General features: G+C 38.9%; 1 protein-coding gene across 3 annotated transcripts in view; it reads left to right on the top strand.

Moving 5' to 3' along the window:
• Positions 1-21410, top strand: part of Edrf1 (erythroid differentiation regulatory factor 1) — a 42935-nt gene that overhangs the window by 11450 nt on the left and 10075 nt on the right. For 2 of the 3 annotated variants that reach the window (XM_010621102.3, XM_010621092.3), the window contains exons 7-22: positions 570-671; positions 919-1040; positions 1754-1865; positions 4099-4246; positions 4321-4429; positions 4845-4956; positions 6504-6764; positions 9019-9090; positions 9333-9489; positions 11437-11625; positions 12133-12333; positions 14025-14243; positions 15352-15575; positions 17073-17231; positions 17413-17562; positions 20739-20892. In XM_010621102.3, the coding sequence (XP_010619404.1) occupies positions 570-671; positions 919-1040; positions 1754-1865; positions 4099-4246; positions 4321-4429; positions 4845-4956; positions 6504-6764; positions 9019-9090; positions 9333-9489; positions 11437-11625; positions 12133-12333; positions 14025-14243; positions 15352-15575; positions 17073-17231; positions 17413-17562; positions 20739-20892 (2491 nt within the window). The remainder of the gene's footprint in view (positions 1-569; positions 672-918; positions 1041-1753; positions 1866-4098; positions 4247-4320; positions 4430-4844; positions 4957-6503; positions 6765-9018; positions 9091-9332; positions 9490-11436; positions 11626-12132; positions 12334-14024; positions 14244-15351; positions 15576-17072; positions 17232-17412; positions 17563-20738; positions 20893-21410) is intronic. The other variant, XM_010621111.3, reaches the window with a different exon arrangement.

Genomic DNA, 21410 nt, shown 5'->3' with positions numbered 1-21410 from the left:
AAAAAAAAAAAAAAAAAAAAAAAAAAAAAAAAAGTTCTAAGGGTAAGTTTGGGAAACTTTGGATTATATAAAGATGAAGTAGATTTTTCTACTACAAGACCATTTAGAGGGTTTTAGATTTTAGATTTTGTTTTGTTGGGGGGTGGGTGTGGTCAGTGCTGTAACTCAAGTTAGGACATACCAAACTGGAAACCGGTAGAATGATGAATGTGTCAAATATATGGCTGAGGTATTTAGGAGTTTTTCAGTTTAGAAGAGATGGGGTAGGCTTAAAGAGCAAAGTTAGTGAAATTTACCATAAAGTGAGAATAAAAACTTAGAAATTTTGTAAGATGCTTCATCCATCTCATTTGAGTAGGATCTAAATATGATTAGCTTTTGAAGCTGTGATAGCGGAGGGCTAAAGGAAGTGCTCAGTGGTGAGTGCTGGGATTTGTATAGTGTTAGCTTAATTCACAGAGGTAGACTGGAGGTGTGTGCTTTGATGTTTAGGTGTTACTCTTTTAAAGCAGCTCAGTGTTAAGCAGTGTTGGCAGCAGAATCACCCCTTATCCTTGCACTTTTCACAGGAAAGTGAGCCTCTTGAGCCCTCATACATAGTGGGGCAGGTGGCCTCAGCATCCAAAGAACAAAACCTGAGTACTTTGTTCAATGACGGGGAGAACAGTCAGGTATGCTTCCCATACGGTTGAGTTGAGATACCTAGTCCCCAGTCATCACTTAAAACTAGTCTCAATTGGAGTTAATAGGGAAAAAAATCCACTTGATCCAGCAAATTGCTTTGTAAACAACATCTCTCTTACCTCATTGCTCTGTGACTTTATTCTTTCTCTTTTCCATTTTCTGGTCTTTCTGAGGATCATAGAGGGAAATTGTAGTTCTGTTGCTTATTATAATCTTTCCTATTTTAAATTAAAGGGTCTTAAAAATGATTTTGTTCGGAACATTCTGTGGACATTTGAAGATATCCATATGTTGGTTGGATCTAACATGCCTATATTTGGCGGAGGCAGATACCCAGCCGTCAGTTTACGTCTCAGGTAAGCCAACATTGTGCCCTGCAGTCCCCACAGTGCTAGTGTTTAAATACTTGGCACTTCAAAATGCTTTAGTGTTTTGTCTGTTCCTCATTTGTTTGGACTTCTTCTTTTTCTGGGTCGTTTCACCCCCCTCTTTCCCCTGCCAATTGAAATGGCCACAATAAGGAAGGAGCTACATGCTGTCAGCACATGCCGAAAGCCTCATAGGTAATTGTTAATTCTAGACCCAATTGAATGGAGCTCAGAGGTCTTTTGGGCGGACCTACTTTTGGGTTTAAATCTACAGCTTGTGAGAATAGTAGAGAACATTTTTTATTAGGTTAGGAGGTGGTTTGGTAGCTTCCTGTTAACTGATTGTGAGTATTTTCTTAGTATGTGTGTATTTGTTCACCTAAGCCAGTGTGAATTCCAGCATGGACATTATTGGTGGTGGTGGTCTTTCCTCAGGTTGTGTGAGGGGCATGCAGTAGGCTCACAGTCATCTACTGTATTTCCTTCTCTTGCTGAAAACTTCACAGTACCAGTTAGAAATGCCAGGCTTTTGGGAATGTGTTAGATACAACAAAAATGTTGAGCTACATGTGTGTGTTCTCAGTCAAAGTCTGTGTGGCATTTCCATCTAGGGAGAATTAAATGGGTAAATAAGTCTCAGATGATTCAATTCAGACTGTCTTAATTTAACCAAATAACACTAGTAATGTATATATTTTTAGGGATAACAACAAACCAATTAATGTGCTAACTGGAATTGACTATTGGTTGGACAACTTGATATGCAATGTACCAGAGCTTGTGATGTGTTTTCATGTAAATGGAATCGTACAGGTAAGACACAATGTGACTTTTCTAATAATTTCTCAAAAGCAGATCAGTGCAGAGTATGTCATGAAGCTTTTTAAAGCCCATAAATACTAAAATTATTTTTGGTAGGAAAGATAGGTGTGAAAAAACTGTAATTTTAGTGTTTTCAAATTTAAGTTGGTTATAGACATTATATAGGAATATAATTTTACAGATAAAAGATGGCCCCGTGTATTGTGTGGGAAAGAGGGCCATAGTCATGTTTGTCACCTGATGCAGAGTTTGCAAATGAAAACAAAATTATGCCAAACGCTTCTGTTTGTGAACCAAATTGTTTGTAATCAAAAGTATTCATGAATCAAGGTACCACAACTCTTTTTCGTGACAGATATTGGAGGGAAACAGTATGTTTGGTTACCACTCCAATATAATCAAATAGGAGGTAATAATGTGCAGAGAGAACTTTAGGAGCTAGGAAGTAGGTGTAAGTGTAGTAGTACTCACATGGGTCTGGATAATCAGAAGGTGAGAAGTCGGTTTTGGTCTGGAAGAAAGACTTCACAGAAGTGGCTTACTGACTGTACCTGAATGATAGCTAGTGTCTCAAAAACTGAGAGCTTCCTTTTAAAAGACTCCCTTCCATTAATGAAGGCATTGATAGTAAATCCTGTTAGGGAATACGGGGTTAAGTAACAGAATTCAGATAATACTTAGAAAAAGTCATGGCCGGATAATGGAGAATCTTGAATGCTGAGCTAAAGAGTTTGTATTTGATTTAGTTGGAATCTATGAGGACTTTGCCTTTGGAAGGAAATTCGTTGCATTGGAACATTCACTTGGGGGTAGCTTATAGAATAGGCAGGGAGTCCTTGGAGACCAGAAGGCTGGTCACAGATTACAGTGCTTTTGTAAATAGTGTAAGGCACCTGTACTACAAGGGAAATATTAAGACTCAACAGTGGTAATAATAGCTGGCATTTGTTTTGTACTTATTTGGCTCCATCCACTTTACCAGTGCTTAACATGGATTGCCTTATTCATCTATTTACCACATGTGCTGTTACTCCTGTTAGGGAAAGTGAGGGTTAGGAGATCCAATGAGTTGCCCAGAGTCATATGGCTAGTAGGTGCTAATGCCAGTATTTAGGTCTGCATTTGCTGGAAGCCATGTTTTCAGCCATATACTCTAACCCAGTGATTCTTAAAGTGGGCTGTTTTTAAAATCACTTGAAGCCTCTTAAAAAATATACTTCTTAGGCCCACAGTGTGCCAGGATCAGTGGGACCATTCTTTTCAGGAAGCTCTGTACATGTACTGTCAAATCACGGTTGATGGCACCATTTAGGGAGAGGATTGTGAGGGATCCAAGAGAGCGGGGAGAGGCAAATTCAGTGCTTGTGAGGTGCAAGGCAGATGTCAGAATCCCAGGATTCTGGGACCAGACTAATGGCAGTATAATTTGCTGAGATAGGGGCACTGAATTGATTTAGGCAGAAAAGGTAATATGTTTTCATCATATGTTCTGATTGAGGACGTCATATAAATGTCCAGTGAGCATTTTGATGGTGTAGTAATTAGAGAAGATGGGGCTAGAGCAAAAGTTAAAGCACCATCTACCTAGGGACTAATAGATTTCACACATCAGAGTCTTTCCCCATAAGGGTGGAAAGGGTGAGGTATTGAGAAGAGAACCAGAGCAATGCAGTGTAAAATGTGGGAAAGGAGTGTTTAAGGGAGGAAATAACAAAATTGGAAACATCTCTACAAAGAAATAGAGTCCATCACTTGAGGGAAGAAAAGTGTCTCCTGGGAAAACAGTCCAAGTGATGATCTTCTCTTGCCACTGACTCTATCTGGGGAAAGAAAGGGCGAGAAGAACATGGTTTTTAGAAGCTTGAAGGGAAAATTCTACTTTCATGTACCATCTTCCCAGTTGAAAGCCATTCACTTGGGGGTAAAGGAAAGTGTTTAGTATGATCTGCTGTGGTACAGCATAGATACGATCTGCCTTAGCCTGAGGCTGTGTGTCTAGTAGTGACTCTCAGGGGTGACTGCGGTAAGGAGCCACCTTTACCAGTGGGGCTGGATCAGCTCCATCGGAGACTGGGAACAGGAAAAGATTCAACAGTGCACTTGTAAACTCTTCCACCTGCCTGTTTCTATTTTCAGGATTTATGTACTGTATTTGGTGGCTTTTTAGTAAGAAAGATATTGCTACATCAGGTTTCCCCTTTAAACTGACTTCTGTGTTTTACAGAAATATGAAATGATAAAGACAGAAGAGATTCCCAATTTGGAAAACTCTAACTTTTCAACTAAAGTCATAAAAGACATCGCACAGAATATTTTGTCATTTCTAAAATCTAACTGTACCAAAGAAGGACATACATATTGGCTCTTTAAAGGTAAGTTAATTCTTGAATGGACAACAATTTATTTGGGTGACTACTATAAAATAAGATTTATTGTTCTTTAACAGCAAGCGGCAGTGATATAGTGAAGCTCTATGATCTCACTACACTTTGTGAAGAAACTGAAGACAAATACCAGAATCCATTCACAATGCCAGTGGCCATTCTTTTATATAAGTAAGTACTTTAAAAACTTAAGATGATGGGGCTGGGGATTTAGCTCAGTAGTGCAGCCACCTGCCTCGCAAGTACAAGGTCCTGAGTTCAATCCCTGGAACCAAAAAAAGGAATTTAGGATGAAATACCTTTATGTAAAATTTGAAGTGTACAGCCACACTATCCATGTACCTTTTAAGGTTTTCATAGTGAGAAAAATACTTAGAGATGAACCATACAAGACATCAATGCATTATACCAAATATTCAACTTCCTTGTGGAAGTAGTGTAAACTTTTTGGAGTGGGTTGGTAGAATACAATGCTTGATTGCTTCTTATAGCTCCTTTTCTGTTGGACAAATATGAGTGTCCCTAGACCGGAGTCTTACCGAGAGTGATGAGTGAGGGTTAAAGCCCATATAAACATTTCTTTCAGGGTTGCTTGTAACATGATGATGAAGAAGAATCAAAATAAGAAACACTATGGGACTATTAGAACATTACTCCTTAATTGTGTTAAGTTGCTGGACAAAAGCAGACATCCCCAAGTAAGATTAACTTCTGTATGCTGTCTAACAAAATTCTAGCATTCTGATAGAGAATTGTTGTCTAAATATAAAGCTTCCTAATTCATATTCCATCATCACCCTGTCCAGTGTGACAGCCACTAAACCATATGTGGCCACTTGAACACTTAATATGTGCTTAATATGAATCGAGATGTGCTGTCAGTGTAATAACACACTGAATTTTGCAGAGTGTATGTGTACATATATGTTGAATATTTTGTAGATTCCAAATGAAATATAAATATTAATTTTATTAGATTTCACTTTTTTAGTGCCACTACTAAAAAGTTTAAAATTTCATGTGTGGCTTATATTATAGTTCTTTTGGATAGCACTGTTATGTACATTTAAAAACTCATAATTCTAGTCGTACTACTGTTTGCTTTTTTGCCACTATTAGGTCAAAAGATACATTTGTATAAATGGATTATATTTTCATATGTTAGTGTAAATAAGGTTCATATTGCATGATCAGCTGAGATAATAAAATATTCTCTCAAACATGCATCCCACAATTATACACAAATTCTCTCTGAATTTGAAAACTGTATATTTTGGTATAAGCTTAATTGTGTCTTGCTTAAATCAAAAAAGTATATGTAGAATAGGTTCTTTTTTTAAAATTTTCTTCTAATTTTAATCATAGCCACATCTGGTTTGGAGGTAGATTGTCCTAGAGCCCAAACTTGGATACATTTATTTTGAAGAAAAAAGTGGCAAAAGTTTCTGGCTTTAGTTGCTGATTTGAGGTGGTAGCCTTCAGTGGCAATTGAATAGTTTATGTGTAAGTTAGAAAATTATGTTAAGACTATTGAATGTCTATTAAGAATAAATGATAGTGGTTTAAATGATATATATAAATATTAATTTTAAGAGCTATCTGGCTGGGCATGGAGGCATACACCTATAATTCCAGTACTCTGAAAGGCTGAGGCAGCCCAGCCTGAGCAACTTGGGGACTTAGCGAGACATTGTCTCAAAATAAAAAGAGCAAAAGAGCTCAATACTAAGGCCCTGGGTTTAGTCTTTTAATACTAAAGGAAAGAGAAGTATCAGATGACTTCTCCTTTAATGAGGTTTTAGTCCCCTAGAATATATAGGTCATCTAGTAACTGTTAGTTTCCTATTGAAGATAAACTTTTATTAACTCACAGTTTATTAAGAGAAATTCTGACTTCTCATTTGGGCAGGGGGTAGAATTTGCTAATGTTTTAGTTACAGCGGTCTATATAAAGTTTTTCCTTATCTTCAGACAATACAGTGGCCACGTCTTTTCAGAAGGAAGCCTCAAGTTAGAATAATTTCTTGAAATAAGACTCTTTACCTGTGAGGCTTTCATAGAACACACTCAGTATTTTAACTTTGAATCGGAAAGTTTTGTGTGTATTACAGTCTAGTGAAAACAGCCTATGTGCAGAGCCCTTCTGAAAACTTGTTAGTGTGGTGGTAAAATTGATTCTTTTTTAGATGAGACAATTATGATAGCAGTCATTTATGCATATTTCTCTTATTTTTCTTTTAATAAGATTATTGCTTCAGCCAATTACATGCTTTCAGAGCTTTTTCAATTGGATGAACCTAAAAAAGAAGAAAGTTCAGAATCTCCTTTAAATGAGAATTCTGATGAAAGTTACAGTGAAGAGGAAGAGGAGATGCCAGACAGCGATGAAAACGGATCCTACAGTACCAGCTCTGATCCATCAGATGATAATAAAGCAGTAGCTATAATTAAGTCTGTTGGAGAATTGTCAGTACCAGAAAAATACAAATCCATTCATCAGATCAGAGTAAGCATGTTAGAATTTGTATTAAGGTTTTCTTGGTGGAAGTAGGAATGCAGCTAGTCTCACAAAACATGGATACTTCAGTAAATTTTTTGTGGTCCAGGATCTATAATTATTAGATTTATGAATTCTAACACTCTCTTTTAGAACTCCTAAGTGCAGTAGAATTGTCCTGGGGTAATGGACCCATGTTATGCCAGGGTATGGTAGACAACTGTGTAAATCAAACATCCACACATTCATTTTTATTGGAGCAATTTTCTTTTTTGGTAACCATTGCCATAGCCACATCCTCAGCAGGACACCTATGTCCAGTTTTTGAGCTGCTGGGCAATTGTACATAGGTTGTTTGGTAAACAAATAGTAGAACAGGGATAGCACTTTGTTCCTTAGGTGGAGAGATCTGGTACATTGTCATTGTATTGTGTGTAAGACTGTACTTTTTCTGTGACCTTGCACATGGCTGTGCCCTAGTCAGAGCCAGGTGGATCCTAGCCACCGCACACCCCTTAGGTTTTTCATGGCACAGTTGTTTTGACTGTGCTTCTACCAGCAGTCACGCCCCAGGTACTTCTGCTTACACTGCCTTCCTATAATTAGGTCCAAGTTAACCTTAAAAGAGTTCTGGCTGTTCCCTGAACTGAAATATTGTCATTTTTACAGACAAGCTCTTAACTTGAGCTCCGAGTTTAACTTTCAGATGGAAACTTTATGTTCACCTAAAGGATAAAGAGGTGTAGACACTTGGGTTACCCTGAAACATTGCTTATCTTTCTGACGCCCTCTTCTTTTACTTTTCCCTTCCTTTACCACAGTCTATATATATATATAGCCACACTGACTTTTTGTCTGTCAAAGCATCGGGATCACCTGAGACCCTTTGCATTTGCTACTGTTGTTTCTGTTTGGAGCATACCTTTCCCTACATTTTTTCTTAGCTGCATTTTTGCAGCCCTTACATCTTTACTGAAATGTCAACTTGCTAAGGAGACCTTCCCTGACCACTCCAGCCAGAGCATGCTGTTTTTGTTTTCTTCGTAGAACCTGTCTATACCTAAAGTTCTTATTTTTGTATATGTTTGTCTCTCATCACTAGAATGTTAAACTTCCTGTGGGTAATTCTTTACCTCTCATGTCTAGGACACATACAGATGCACAGGAAATATTTGACTAAATGACTACAAGATGAAGTCACTAACTATCCTTCTAAATTTTAGTTCACTTTTAGCTTGAGTCCCACAGTGGAGGAAAAACAAAATGTTTTGCTGATTAAATCATTGAATGTATTTGTACGTGTTACATGTATTTGTATTTTTATATGAGCCCTGGACTTTAACAGGTCATTTAGATGATAACTGAAGATGTGGTATATTAGTGTCACTTTTTTTTTTGATAGCACTTTTTACCATTATCTGGAGGCACTCAAAAAATGCAGTTGTAGTATTCATGAGAACATGTCTTAGTTAGCTTTGCATCATCTGTATGTGATGATTTGAAGAATGGGCACTCGGTGTGGGCTCCCCAGTCCTCGCTTCTGTACTTACTGTGTTCTTGGATGAACTTTTCTGCCTTCTATGTGAGCTTCTCTGTGAGGAGACCAGTAATTCCAGCCTCCCAGGATTCTGCAAAATGAAATGTTTCACAGAGGCCCTTACACATTATTACTTAGGAAATGGTTGTTAACTTTTTGTCCTTAATTAAGCAGATAAACTATAAAGTGAGACTTTGGGTGATGGTAATACTTGTTAACGTTTGCTAAATTGATGATATTGTTAACTTGTGATGCCAAGTTATCAATGATAATTAGTAATTGAGCATATCTGTTAGACTCGGTATGCATTTATCTAAAACATTACCATCTTGCTTTTTTATCATAATAGAATTACTTCTAGGATTTTAAATACTTAAAAGCAGCACATATGCTGGAAGGTCTTTTTTTTTTTTTTGGTTTTTTAGTTTTTTGGGGGTACCGGGGGTCGAACTTGGGTCCTTGATCTTGTGAGGCAAGCGGCAGAACCACTGAGCTAAATCCCTAGCCCCTGGAAGGTCTTTTTTATTAAAATTTTTGTTGGTAATGCTTGCTATTTAATCTGCAAACCAAAACAATCCATTAATCTTCATATCAGATACCTCAGCAAGCTCAGTACCAAAGCACATTTCTAAATTGGTTTTTAGAGTATCAGGAGTTGCCAAAAGATGAGAGACACGGACTTTGTTGTATCAATAGTATGTTAATTTTCACTGTTTGTTTCTGAAGCCCAGTTGTGCATTTCCAGTTTGCCATGACACAGAAGAACGCTGTAGACTTGTGCTTAGCTATGTTCTAGAGGTAAGTCTAAGTGTCCTTTTCACTTTTTCAGTAAACTTTGCACTTTGATTTGCAAATAGCATTTGCTCTTTGGCTTCTAAATATTATTTTGAATAATGTTCAGCTGTGATTTTTTTTTTCTTAAGCTTAAAATGTAAACCAAATCAGTTTTTCTTCAGTTTGTTTGTGAGGTAGAAATTGTGCCTTTAGTTTTCATTTGACTGTTAGTAATGTGTATAGTAAATATTTTTTCTTTTTTTAAGGGTTTAAAATCTGTAGATAGCAGCATCAAAAAGGAAAGTGACCTTCCGGCAGCTGATCCCAACACCCCGATCCCCTTAAAATATGAAGACGAAGACGAATCTACAAGGGGGGGTCCCGAGGGGCTAGAGAAGCAGATGGCCTTGTTTTTGGACAAAAGTAAGTTGAATTGATGTGCAAATAAGGCCTTTAATAGAATAATATACTGGTCCTTTACCAACAGCAGACATGTCAATTAAGCCATTCATTGAAAGGAATGAAAAGAAAGATGTCCTGTGAACGAGAGTAGGGGGCCATACTTAGAAATAGAGATTTGATTAGAAGTGTGAAGCAAAGCAGCATGATTTTGGTCTTCCATAGGCATTTCTTGTGAGACATCTTTCCACTGCCCACCGTAAGGAACTAGTGCCTGCATCCTGGCAGAGATCTCCTAAGGAATTGCTGTTTGTAGAAACATGGAGAGTTGAAGAGCACAGGCTTGGGAACCAGAGTGCCTAGCTTCGAGCCATGGCTGATGTAGGGCAAGTTTTCCCACTTTTTTTGATCAGTGCTTTTTTTACACTGGAGACAGTAAAAGTGCTTAATTGAAGAGGTTGTTATGGGCTAAATGGTTAATGTAGATAAAGTGCTTAGAACTGTGTACATAATAAGCATCATAAAGGTGTTGGCTGGTTTCTTATTGTTGAATAAGCTAGAAATGTCACTTTTTAATTACCTAGTCTGCTCCTTAGTAACATGTATCACTTCATGCAGAACGTACAGACTTTGAAGTAAAATTCTTGAGTTTCTGATTTATTTTTAATCTGTCATTTTTTTCCCCTCAACTTTTATCTCTTGGCCCTATTTAATCAGTTTCAGTTGTTTTCATAACATTTTGAAAGCCTGTGTATTTGAAGTAGCTCACGCCACATGCTTCCTGGACCTTTCTTCCTTCCATGAACAGAGAGGTGGCAGGCATGGAGGTAGGGGATGATTTCCTTGGCCCGCATGTTTGTAGTATTTCTTGTGTGCCGGGTTAGCCTGCATACAGTGAGGCCCACTCTGTGACTTTTGCTATTCATTTTTCTAAAATGTTTTCTCTTTGTTCCTTCCTCTGCATCTCCCCTCTTAAAAATCCCACTTCAAGTCCAGAATATCCACACTCACCCATCCACTGTCAGAATTACTTGATTCCATTACTCTGTGTTCTGTGAGTACACTGATGTCTGCTGTGTATGTTGGACATCTATGTTAAATGGCTCTAAGCACAGACATGCACACACAGACAATTATAAGACCTTCATCTTACTCATCTTCAGTTTTCTCACAATGCTTCATACACAGTGCTCCTAACAGTGGAGAAAAAGGAAATAGATGTACATTTAAACTATCATAGAGACCAAGTACTTTTCATTACCTTGAAAGACTTACATCTGCATCCAAAAAATGAGAAACCTTAAGGCTGCTGCAGTGGAGCACATTTTTGTTCTTTGTTCTGTGGCATTTTCCTCTTATCTTTGTAGTTACACTTGGTACAGCTTGGTATGGTTTATCAGGTTAATGGCCTCATGACTTCAGGTCACTATTTCTGTGCCTGTTGCCATGTGAAACAGTAACCTTCAGTGGGAGATGAGGAAAAACAAGCATTTGTGTAGGCTACAAGGAGTAACCTCCCTATGGCTGATGAGAGGTAGAATAGTAGGAAGACTGAAGATACATTGATTGCTTAGGAAGTGGGCCAAGGTGCTGAGTTTTAGTGAGTGGTGAGAAGCTGTGTTCAAGGTTTGGGGACTGGCTTTGACTGGAGTGAAGGCTGTGCTTTAGGAAAGTATACCTTTTGGCAGGTTGACTCAGTGGAGAAAAGAGGCAGGCGTTATGGTCATGAGTTGAGCTGTGACCCTGTAAGAGTGATAGTGTTGCCCCTGGGAGAAGGCAGAGGACCTTGGATCTCTGTAGCAAGGGTCTTATTTGGACACTGGCATTTTACTTCATTGCGTTTAGGAGGAAAGCATAGCATATAGCTGTCTCATCACGGCAGTAGTACCTGAGTCTGGAGTGTTCCTATCAAGAAATAGGCAATATTTTTTTAAATAAAATACTTGTCTTTCTCTCCTCCCCATGTCATAGTGGGCTCTCTTCAGAAGCGCAACTACTCCAGTCAATCTGGAATGATCCCTGGTTCTTGGCAACATAAAATGAAACTTCAGCTGATTCTCAAGTCAGCAAAGGCCTATTACGTTTTGTCTGATGCTGCCATGAGTCTTCAGAAGTATGGGAGAGCACTGCGGTACATTAAGCTAGCTTTGCAGAGCCACGGTGAGCCATTTTAAATGACTATATCCAGTAGGCCCTGGGGGCGGTACTGGAGGCATCTGACTCACAGTCATAAAATTTGAGTCTTACTGTTTTTGGCTTTTTTTTGGGGGGGGGCCGTTGAGACAGGTTCTCACCATGTAGTTGAGACTAACCTGGAACTCACTATGTAGCTCAGACTGGTCTCGAACTCACAGCAATCCTCCTGCCTCAGGCTCCTGAGTGCTGGGATTGCAGGCATGCGGATTACAGGCATGCGCCACCATGCCCAGCTAATTTGAGTTTTTAAAACAACTTACAATCCTGTTACTTAGTATTTTATTTTCTGCTCATATTGGTTGAACATCTCTTCATTTTGAAATGCATGAAGCCATTTGTGTTACTGACATAAAATAGAGTCATGCAGTGGCACAAAGCTTTTAGCCAGTAACAGATTCTCTTCTTATTAATCGTGTTCACTAATTTACAATGCATTTGTGTTTTCTCTCCTTCCCCTTATTTTCCAAATAGATACTTATTGCTGTCTCTGCACCAATATGCTTTCTGAAGTGCTACTGTTTCTTTCTCAGTATTTGACACTTTGTGGTGATATCCAACTCATGCTGGCCCAGAATGCAAATAACAGAGCAGCACACCTTGAAGAGTTTAATTACCAAACAAAAGAAGATCAGGAGATACTGCACAGTCTTCACAGAGAGTCCAGTTGTCAGGGTATGCCAGCTCGTGCTTACTGAAGATGCCCAGAAAAGTGGTGGAAATAGGTCGTTCAGTATCTGCTCTATTTGGGTTTTTTCTTGACACTGTCTGTTGCTATGTTATTATTCAAGCTAGCCTTGAAGTCTTGGCAGTCCTCCTGCCTCAGCCTCCCAAGCTCTGGCACTATAAGCCTCTGCCACACCACCTGCCTTAGCTGCTCTGTTTTGTTTTATTTCTTCATTTTAAAATCAAGCATGGGCTGGGTGTGTAGCACAGTGGCAGAGAACTTTTCTGGTCTGCATGAAGTCCAGGTGCAAATCCAGCACTACAAAAAAAAATTTTTTTTTTTAATTTACACTTACTAATTATAGCTTGCTGAGGATAAAAGATCTGAAGACAGTTGTTTTGCCTTTGTACACTGTTCATGAAGTGTTTTAAGATAGTGCTTCTAGTTAGCTTACCAAGCCATTTATTTTCTTAAAAAAGAATAGCAGTGGTAACAGTGGATTAATTCCAGTGGAATGAGTCCACGGTGCTAAGATAAGAATTCATCATTTTTTAAAAAGCCTATAGCCAACTGTCATATCACTTTGTTCAAAATCTTCAGAATCCACAGCAGCAGTACTGTCAGCTCAGTTCAGTTGAGTAACCTGCGCTTAATGGTAGTAAGTGAGGTCTAAATCGGTCTTCTTGAGACCCTTTGAAATTTACCATGGACTTGTTTTATTGTGCTCTTATGACACTTGGTATCCACCTTCCAAAAAGTTCTGGACAATTAACAGCCAGGTGAATATGCTGGAGGAGGGGAGTGCAAATGTATTATTGCCTAATATTTTTGCCCTGTTTCTTTCCTTCTGCCTCTGTCTCTCCAGTAATCATTTCACTTTAATAGACACATCGGAAAGTCTTTATCACTTCTATCATAGTGATTTCATTTAAAATACTTCTAAGATTGATATTTTCCCATATATTTGAGTGTTAGCAATAAGGAGTGCTCCCTTTTTTCCCTTGGATATTGAGTCCTCTGCCTGAGTTTACTCCATCTCCACTAGATGGCATTGGCAAGTTTTTAAGGACTCATCTAATGGCTTCTTTCTTCAGTGACTTGGGCTCGAAATTGACACTTGATCTCTATTTCCATAATTTAAAAAAATGAAAGCTACTTACCATGTGTTAGCAGATTTTAGAATACAAGCAGACCTGGGAAAATTTGAGTAATGGGAAGTGCTTGGTATTTGTAGGCAGGAAAAAATTTATTGTAGTCAAACATTAATATTCCAAGAAAATACAGTTTTACTAATAAAGCCATCTTAGCCAGGTACAGTGATGCACACCTGTAATTCCAGCTGTGAGGGAGGCTGAGGCAGGAGGATTGCATTTGAGGGCAGCCTGGGCTACATAGTGAGTTCAGGGTCAGCTTGGACTACATAGAAAGACCCTGTCTCAAAATAAAAAATAAGAAAATGAGCTAGGGATATAGCTCAGTTATAGGGTGGCCCTGGGTGAAGCACCAGTACTGTAGAGAGGCAGAGGCAGTGACATTTTTCCTGTGAAAACGTAAAGTATACTATATTGCTTGATTCTTAGTATATTTATGCCATGTAAATTTTGTTAACATTTAGACTTTAAAATATCTGGTTCACTTAGATACTGAGGAAGAAGAGGTCATGTGATTCATGTTGACTTTTCCTTTTTCTTCTTTTAAGGATTTGCGTGGGCAACTGATTTGTCCACAGACCTGGAAAGTCAGCTTTCAGTTAGTTGTAAATGTTATGAGGCTGCGAATGAGATTTTGCAGTTTAGTGACTTAAAAAGCCAAAATCCAGAACACTATGTACGAGTACTGAAGAGAATGGGTAATGTTAGAAATGAAATTGGTGTGTTTTATATGAATCAGGCCGCCGCATTGCAAAGTGAAAGATTAGGTGAGTATGTGAATTCTCTTTATTCTCTATTCTGTTAGAAAATTATGCTGGTTTTTTTCTGGGTCAAGTAAAGAGCAGTGACCCTTGATTGTAAGTTATTAAAAGGTACTCTATTAGAGAGTTACTTTATTGCTAAATTCTCAAGAAATAAAATTGAGGGAAATTTTTTTCCCTTACGATGCATCATTTTAGTGTCTTATCCTTGGTTTTATTTTGCAAACCATCTGATCATTTCAGATGCAGCTTGGACAACCAGCCACGTGCCAGCCTCTGTTGGAGGAGGGCTTTCCAAGCTGAGCAGGCAGTGTGAGGGAAAGCCCAGGCAGAGTGTCCAGCGTGTGTTGGGAGTAGCAGCAGGGGGTCCTGTGAGTGTCCGGGAGGGAGTAGCAATGCGGTGGGCACCTGTGGGACATGTGTGTGAGAAGGGCTGACTTAGAAGTTGGTTAGAAATATGCTTAGAGCTGTCAGGGCTAGAGCATCTCAGAGTGAGAACCGGTACCAAAAACAAACACACCATGGGCCCACAGCTTCTGACTCTTTACAAGATAGTGCTTTGCTCAGATGTCTTCACTTGCTTGTTTACTGTTGGTCAGTGAATAGTGAGGAGAGCTCTGCTTCAGTTCAGACCAGTGGCTTAATGACAGAGCTTAATGACAGAAATCGATTGTCTCACAAGTCCAGAGGATAGAAGCCCAAGATCACGGGCCAGCAGGGTCGAATTCTTCACAGGCTTCTTTCCTTGGCTTGTTGACATCACCCTCTCATAGTGTCCTCACACAGACCTTTCTCTGTGAATGCCCAGTGTGTCTTCCTCTCTTTATAAGGACACCAATGTTTGGATCACCCTCTGACCTCCTTTAAAGTCTGATCCCAAGTACAGTCACTTTCTAACGTAGTGGGGATTAGGGCTTCAACATGATGAATTTGGGGGACACACTTCGCTCTGACTGTCAGGCATGGTAAGGGCAGAGTGCGTCAGCGGACCCCAGGTGGTTGGTTTGCCCCCCAGGCTCCCACACTGCCTTTTCTCTGATCGTCACATCGAGGGCGTGCTGGGGTCACACTGATGTGTGCTTATGCAATTGTTTTCTTTTCTTTTTCTGTGAAGTGAGCAAATCTGTGTCTGCTGCAGAGCAACAGTTGTGGAAAAAAAGCTTTTCTTGTTTTGAAAAGGGAATTCACAACTTTGAATCCATTGATGACGCTACAAATACTGCCCTTCTGTTATGTAACACGGGAAGACTCATGCGAATCTGCGCTCAGGCGCACTGTGGGGCAGAGGATGAATTCAAGCGTGAGTTTTCACCAGAAGAGGGCTTGTATTATAACAAGGTAACACATTTGATACAAGTTGGGCCTCATCCATTCACTCCTATTACCTGTTCATACATGGCGTGGCTCCGCCAAAACATTCTAAGGCTAAAAGTAACTAAAACCACTGTGAAGGTACAGAGCTTGACACACCATTAACACACTTAGAAAATAGCACTTGTTGTTGAAGATGACGTATTGAATTGTTATAGAAAAAATGTATTTAGAGTAAACATCCAGTGGATTAAACATTAATGGCGAAAAGTGAGAATGTAAAAGCACCCAAAGAAGATACAAGTTGATGTGATGAGGTAGGGAACAGCTTTCCCAGCAGAAATTATGGATAAAAGATGAACAAATGTTAAATGCATAAAAATGTAGAATAGAGAGTAGAATGGAATGCAGACCACCATCTAAGGAAAATGCTCAGAACATACAGCATAAATCAGAGGTTAACACACTCTTAATGTTTAAATAACAAGAATCATTGAAAATAAAACACCCTTAACAGAATAAATGACATAACCTCTAACAAAAAATTTGTACACATTAGAAAATCTGTTTCAATTTATATTATATGAAACTTAGAAATTGAGTTTCTTTAATTTGTCAGACTGCTAATTTTTGGGGTTTTTTTGTTTGTTTGTTTTTAATGGTATTGGGGATCAAACTTCATACCTTGTGCTTGCAAAGCAGGTGTTGGAACCACTGAGCTAAATCGCTGGCTCTGTAGATTGCTAATTTTTTGACAAATCCATTGTTGGAGAGGGTACAGGAATGGGCATTTACATATTTCAGTATACTGAATCTACCTAATTGACTTTTTTGTTGGTTTTTTTGTTTTGTTTTTTGAGACGGGTTCTTATTATATAGTTCAGGCTGACCTTGAACTCACTGTGTAGCCCAGGCTGGTCTTGAATTCATGGCAGTCCTCCGCCTCAGCCTCCTAAGTGCTGGGATTACAGGCATGCTACATGCCCAGCTGAAAGGATATTGTTGAAGAATGTTGATGGCATAGTAAATGTTAAAGTAAAAAATGACCTGGTTTTTCTTTTTTATACGTATACAGAAAAGAGTAAATAAATACACACCAGAAATGTAGGGATATTACTGGGTTATAGGTTTTAGTTTGATTTTTAGTAAAATGGCCATGTATTTGACAATAGAAGTGAAAAAGGGTGAGAGGAATTACTTTGAAGGAAAATAGTTCTCAAATTATGTTTTCTAGCTTACTAGTTAACATAAACTGCAGTTTTCACTTATTTGGGGGAAAAAAAGAAAACTGCATCCTCAGGCATCAGCCCAAGTCATAAAGCTGCAAAGACTGGCTTACTGTAGACTGGAAAATGGCCACTTTAAATAACTTTAAATATTTTCCTTTTCTTTTTTTTTTTAATTTCTCCTTCATGATACTTATCCTTCTATAGATTACCCCCAATTAAATTGATATCTGAGTGGTCTTAAAGATTATTTTAATGCAACATTCATGTACATGAAAATCCTTTTCCTTCTTTGCAGGCTGTTGATTACTATTTGAAAGCTCTGAGGTCATTGGGAGTACGAGACATACACCCAGCTGTTTGGGACTCTGTGAATTGGGAATTGTCCACTACTTACTTTACTATGGCAACTTTACAACAAGATTATGCTCCATTATCCAGAAAGGCTCAGGAGCAGGTAGTAAGATTTGCTTGTTTATAAAACATGTTCCCAGCCTTCTCTGTTCCCTTTTTTTTTTTTCCTCTCGGATATAGAGCATCTGTTATCTTTTCCATGACAAGTGGTATTTAAACGTGAAAGTTCTTGTAGTTCTTACAATTCTGGTTAGTTTATTATTTTCTCCCCCTTAAAAAAACAGATTGAAAAAGAAGTCAGTGAGGCTATGATGAAGTCCTTGAAATACTGCGATGTTGATTTGGTGTCTGCTCGGCAGCCTCTTTGTCAATATCGAGCTGCAACCATCCACCACAGGCTGGCTTCCATGTACCACAGTTGTCTGAGGAATCAGGTATGGGCTTTCGGAGTCAGTCCCAACCAAGTCCAGTTCGAAGTGTGCCGGCTGCTTTCTTTATGTTCTCATGTGTATTACAAATGCATACATTTAATTAGCTACTTTCAAAAAAATATGTACTCTGTGCTTTCCCCTCTCACCTGTGCCAGGTGCTTATTTTCTGTTACAGTTGATGGGGTCTTGGTTCCACAATTTATATACATCTGCCTGAGTGTGTCACTTAGATTGGTTTTGGTTAGAGTTTATAGTAATTTTGTTTTGCAAATTTTAAAGTACTGATCTCCTATCTTTTATTGTGAAATAGATCATGCATATTAATGCATGTAGAAAATATAGGTGAACATGTGTACGGCTTAAAGAATGACAGAAGAAAGCTACTGTACCTGGCTTGGAGGTTAAGAGATGGCTGAGTGCTCTGGAGCATCCTTGGGTGTCCCTCCTGGACACCCACTGGATTAACACTGCCCTGAGCTTTCTCCAGATCTCCACTTACTCATCGTCACATTTCATTTTATACTGAACTTTATGGAACAGAGCATATATGTGCATCCTTCTGTGAACTTACTGGCTTTTCACTTCACATCATATTTTTGTGATTCGTCCAAATTGGTGCTTGTAGCTCTTTACTTCCACACCTTAATAACACTCATTAAGCAACACTCTCATAGTTTATATACCCGCCCTGTAGTTGCTGATCTTCTGGGTTGTGTAAGGCTGTTAGAAATAATCTAGGACTACATGAATCTTGGTGCTCTGCTGCATTTTTTTCCTAGGGATCGAGGCCAAGATGAAGGTGCCTGCCTTCAGAGAGGTTGCTTTGCTTGTGCTGGAGACTTACGTTCGTTAGGTTTCCAGTGATAATTTTTTTATTCATTTCATTGATTTTCTGCCTTTCTCAGTATTAAGATAACTTATCGTACAGTTCTTTGAGCTTGGTTACTTCTAGGTTGTCCTTATTCCAAGAGTGTTTTCCTTTGAAGTCCAGCTTCATCTGGAAAGGATTTCTTTCTTTTCTTTTCTTTTATCCCCCCCCCACCACATTGAGTGTATTGGTACATTTTAGGTACACAGTACAGTTACATTCATCATTGGGATCTTGTACCTTTACAGGACAGGTCTTGGTTCTCATTTTTTCCTCTTGTCCCTGCCCTCCCTTCACCCCCTACTCCCCTCCCCATTTACAAACACTTCTTTTCCATTTTTTCATTTTCTCATATTTTTTCCTTTTCCCTTATTAGCTTTCACCTACCCTTCCCACTTTCCCTACACCTTTAGCCCCTTCCTTCCTATTTCAGATTGTCCATTGTATCATTAGGATCTTATGTACCTTTATAGTTTATTCACACCAGAGAAACTATTCAGTATTTACACGTGTGACTTATTTATTTCACTTAGGAGTATATCCTCAATATGTATCCATTTTCCTATGAATGACTCTTAATTTCTCATTCTTTATGGCTGAGTAGTAGTATTCCATTTTATAGAAAAACCACATCTTCTTTATCCAGTTTCCAACGGATGGGCAGATGGGCTCTTTCCAAGTTTTAGCTATTACAAACTGTGCTGCTATAAGCATAGGTGCACATATATCTCTGTGATATGATTCTTTTAATTCTTCTGGGAAGATACCCAGCAGAGGGATGGCTGGGTCAAATGGAACCTCTAGTCCCAGCTCTTTGAGGTATCTCCATATTGATTTCCATAGTGGTTGCACCAGTCTGCACTCCCACCAACAATGGAGAAGGGTTCCTTTCTCGCCACAACCCTGCCAACATTTGTTGTTGTTTGATTTTCACTACCAAAACTGCTATACAGATTCAATGCAATGCCAATTGAAATTCCAACACTATATTTCACAGAACTAGAAAAAAGAATCCAAAAATTCATTTGGAACCATAAGAGACCTAGAATAGCAAAAGCCATCGTAGGCAGCAGAGACATGGTAGCGGGTGCAACAATTCCCAATTTGAAACTATACTACAAAGCCACTGTGATAAAAACAGCATGGTACTGGCAAAGACACAGATCTGAGGATCAATGGAACAGATTGGAAGACACAAAAACAAATTCAGATGTACTCAGCTACGTCATCTTTGACAAAGGAGCTGACCATCCTCAGTGGAGGAAAGATAGCCTCTTTAATAAATGGTTTTGGAAAACCTGGATCTCAACCTGCCAAAGATTAAAACTGGACCCTTATCTTTCACCATGTACTAAATTACAATCCAAGTGGATTAAAGATCTAAACATTTAAACAGAAACACTAAAGTTGCTGGAAGATAAGTTAGGCAACTCCTGAATAATTACAATCCAAGTGGATTAAAGATCTAAACATTTAAACAGAAACACTAAAGTTGCTGGAAGATAAGTTAGGCAGAACTCTTGAAGACATTGGCATAGGAAAAGATTTTATGAACAAATTCTCAGCACAGGAACTAGCAGAAAGAATCAACAACTGGGATCTCATCTTATTAAAAAGCTTCTGCAGTGCAAAAGAAACCATCAACAGAACTAAGACAACCTACAATGTGGGAAAAAATTTTTGCCAGCTGCTCCTCAGACAAAGGACTATTATCTAGAACATATAAAGAACTCAAAACAATCAGCCCCCCCAGATATAAAGACCTGATTCAAAAATGGGCATCTGAAATGAACAAACATTTCTCAGACAAAGAAGTAAAAGCAGCAAGTAAATATATGAAAAAATGTTCCACATCACTGGTCATTTGAGAGATGCTGATGAGATTCCACCTCACCCCACAAAGAATGGCTGCTATCTGGAAAGGATTTCTTTCATAGGTTCTCAACTAAAATTTCCTCTACCACAGGAGACCCCTCCAACCAGAAGTCAAGTTTGCCTGTGTGGCCTAGTTGGAAAAAATAAGCTAAAGGGTGCCAACAGTTAGCAGAAAATAATAATCTTTTTAGCAGTTGGTACTGGGACAGTTGGATAATCTGCCCACGAAGGAATAGGTGAAGCTTCCTACCTAACATCAGACAGAAATTAGTAAAAAAAAAAAAAATGGTTTAAAGACCTATGTGTAAGGGCTACAGCGGAACACTTGCAGGAAAAAGTTTAGAGTGGTTAGTGATTCAATCAGAAGATTTGATTAAGTAGTTGGTATGAACCCCCAAACCTTGGGATTTATTTTTTAATTTTATTTTTACTCCAGGTCGGTGATGAACATCTTAGGAAACAGCACCGGGTGTTGGCAGATCTTCATTATAACAAAGCTGTAAAGCTCTTTCAGCTTCTCAAAGATGCTCCCTGTGAACTGCTGAGAGTACAGCTAGAAAGAGTCGCATTTGCAGAATTTCAGATGACCAGTAAGTCTGGCTTTCTACTACTCAGATCCGTACACACTGGCTTAGTATGTAATTGTCTTAGATAGGGGCAGACCTGTGTGTTGCCCTTGGATGTGAATGATACTCTTTATTAGGCTGCCTGTAGTTGTGGATTGGATTCAATCAGGAGAAGTTGCAACACATTCCGCTGTGCTTTTTAAAACTTAAGTCCATTACAGGTTTAAATCAATGTGGAAAATGAGACAGAAGCAGCAGGAAAAGAGGAGTGGTCACTGGCTCCCTTTAAATGTGGAACTGATACCTCAGCAGCTTTGGGTTGTGCTTGTGCAGTGAGTGCTGCTTAGTGCCCCAGCGAGTTCCGGGTCAGTGCTGAGGCGGGGAAGGAAGGGGAAGAAAGTGGGAGTACCTTCGCGTGTCCCTCCACACCGGCCACGCGGTGCTTTCTCTGCGCTCGCTCCCATTCCTGTGAGGGATCTTTTGTGACATATCTCTTACATGGTAGAGAAATAAGGAACAATTATTTGAAGTGCAGCAATTCA

This window comes from Fukomys damarensis, unplaced genomic scaffold, assembly GCF_012274545.1.
Source record: "Fukomys damarensis isolate Sample0158 unplaced genomic scaffold, DMR_v1.0_HiC HiC_scaffold_8, whole genome shotgun sequence".
NCBI classification, from domain to species: Eukaryota; Metazoa; Chordata; class Mammalia; order Rodentia; family Bathyergidae; genus Fukomys; species Fukomys damarensis.
Note: the sequence above shows the minus strand (reverse complement) of the source record. Positions and strands in the feature narration are given on the sequence as shown.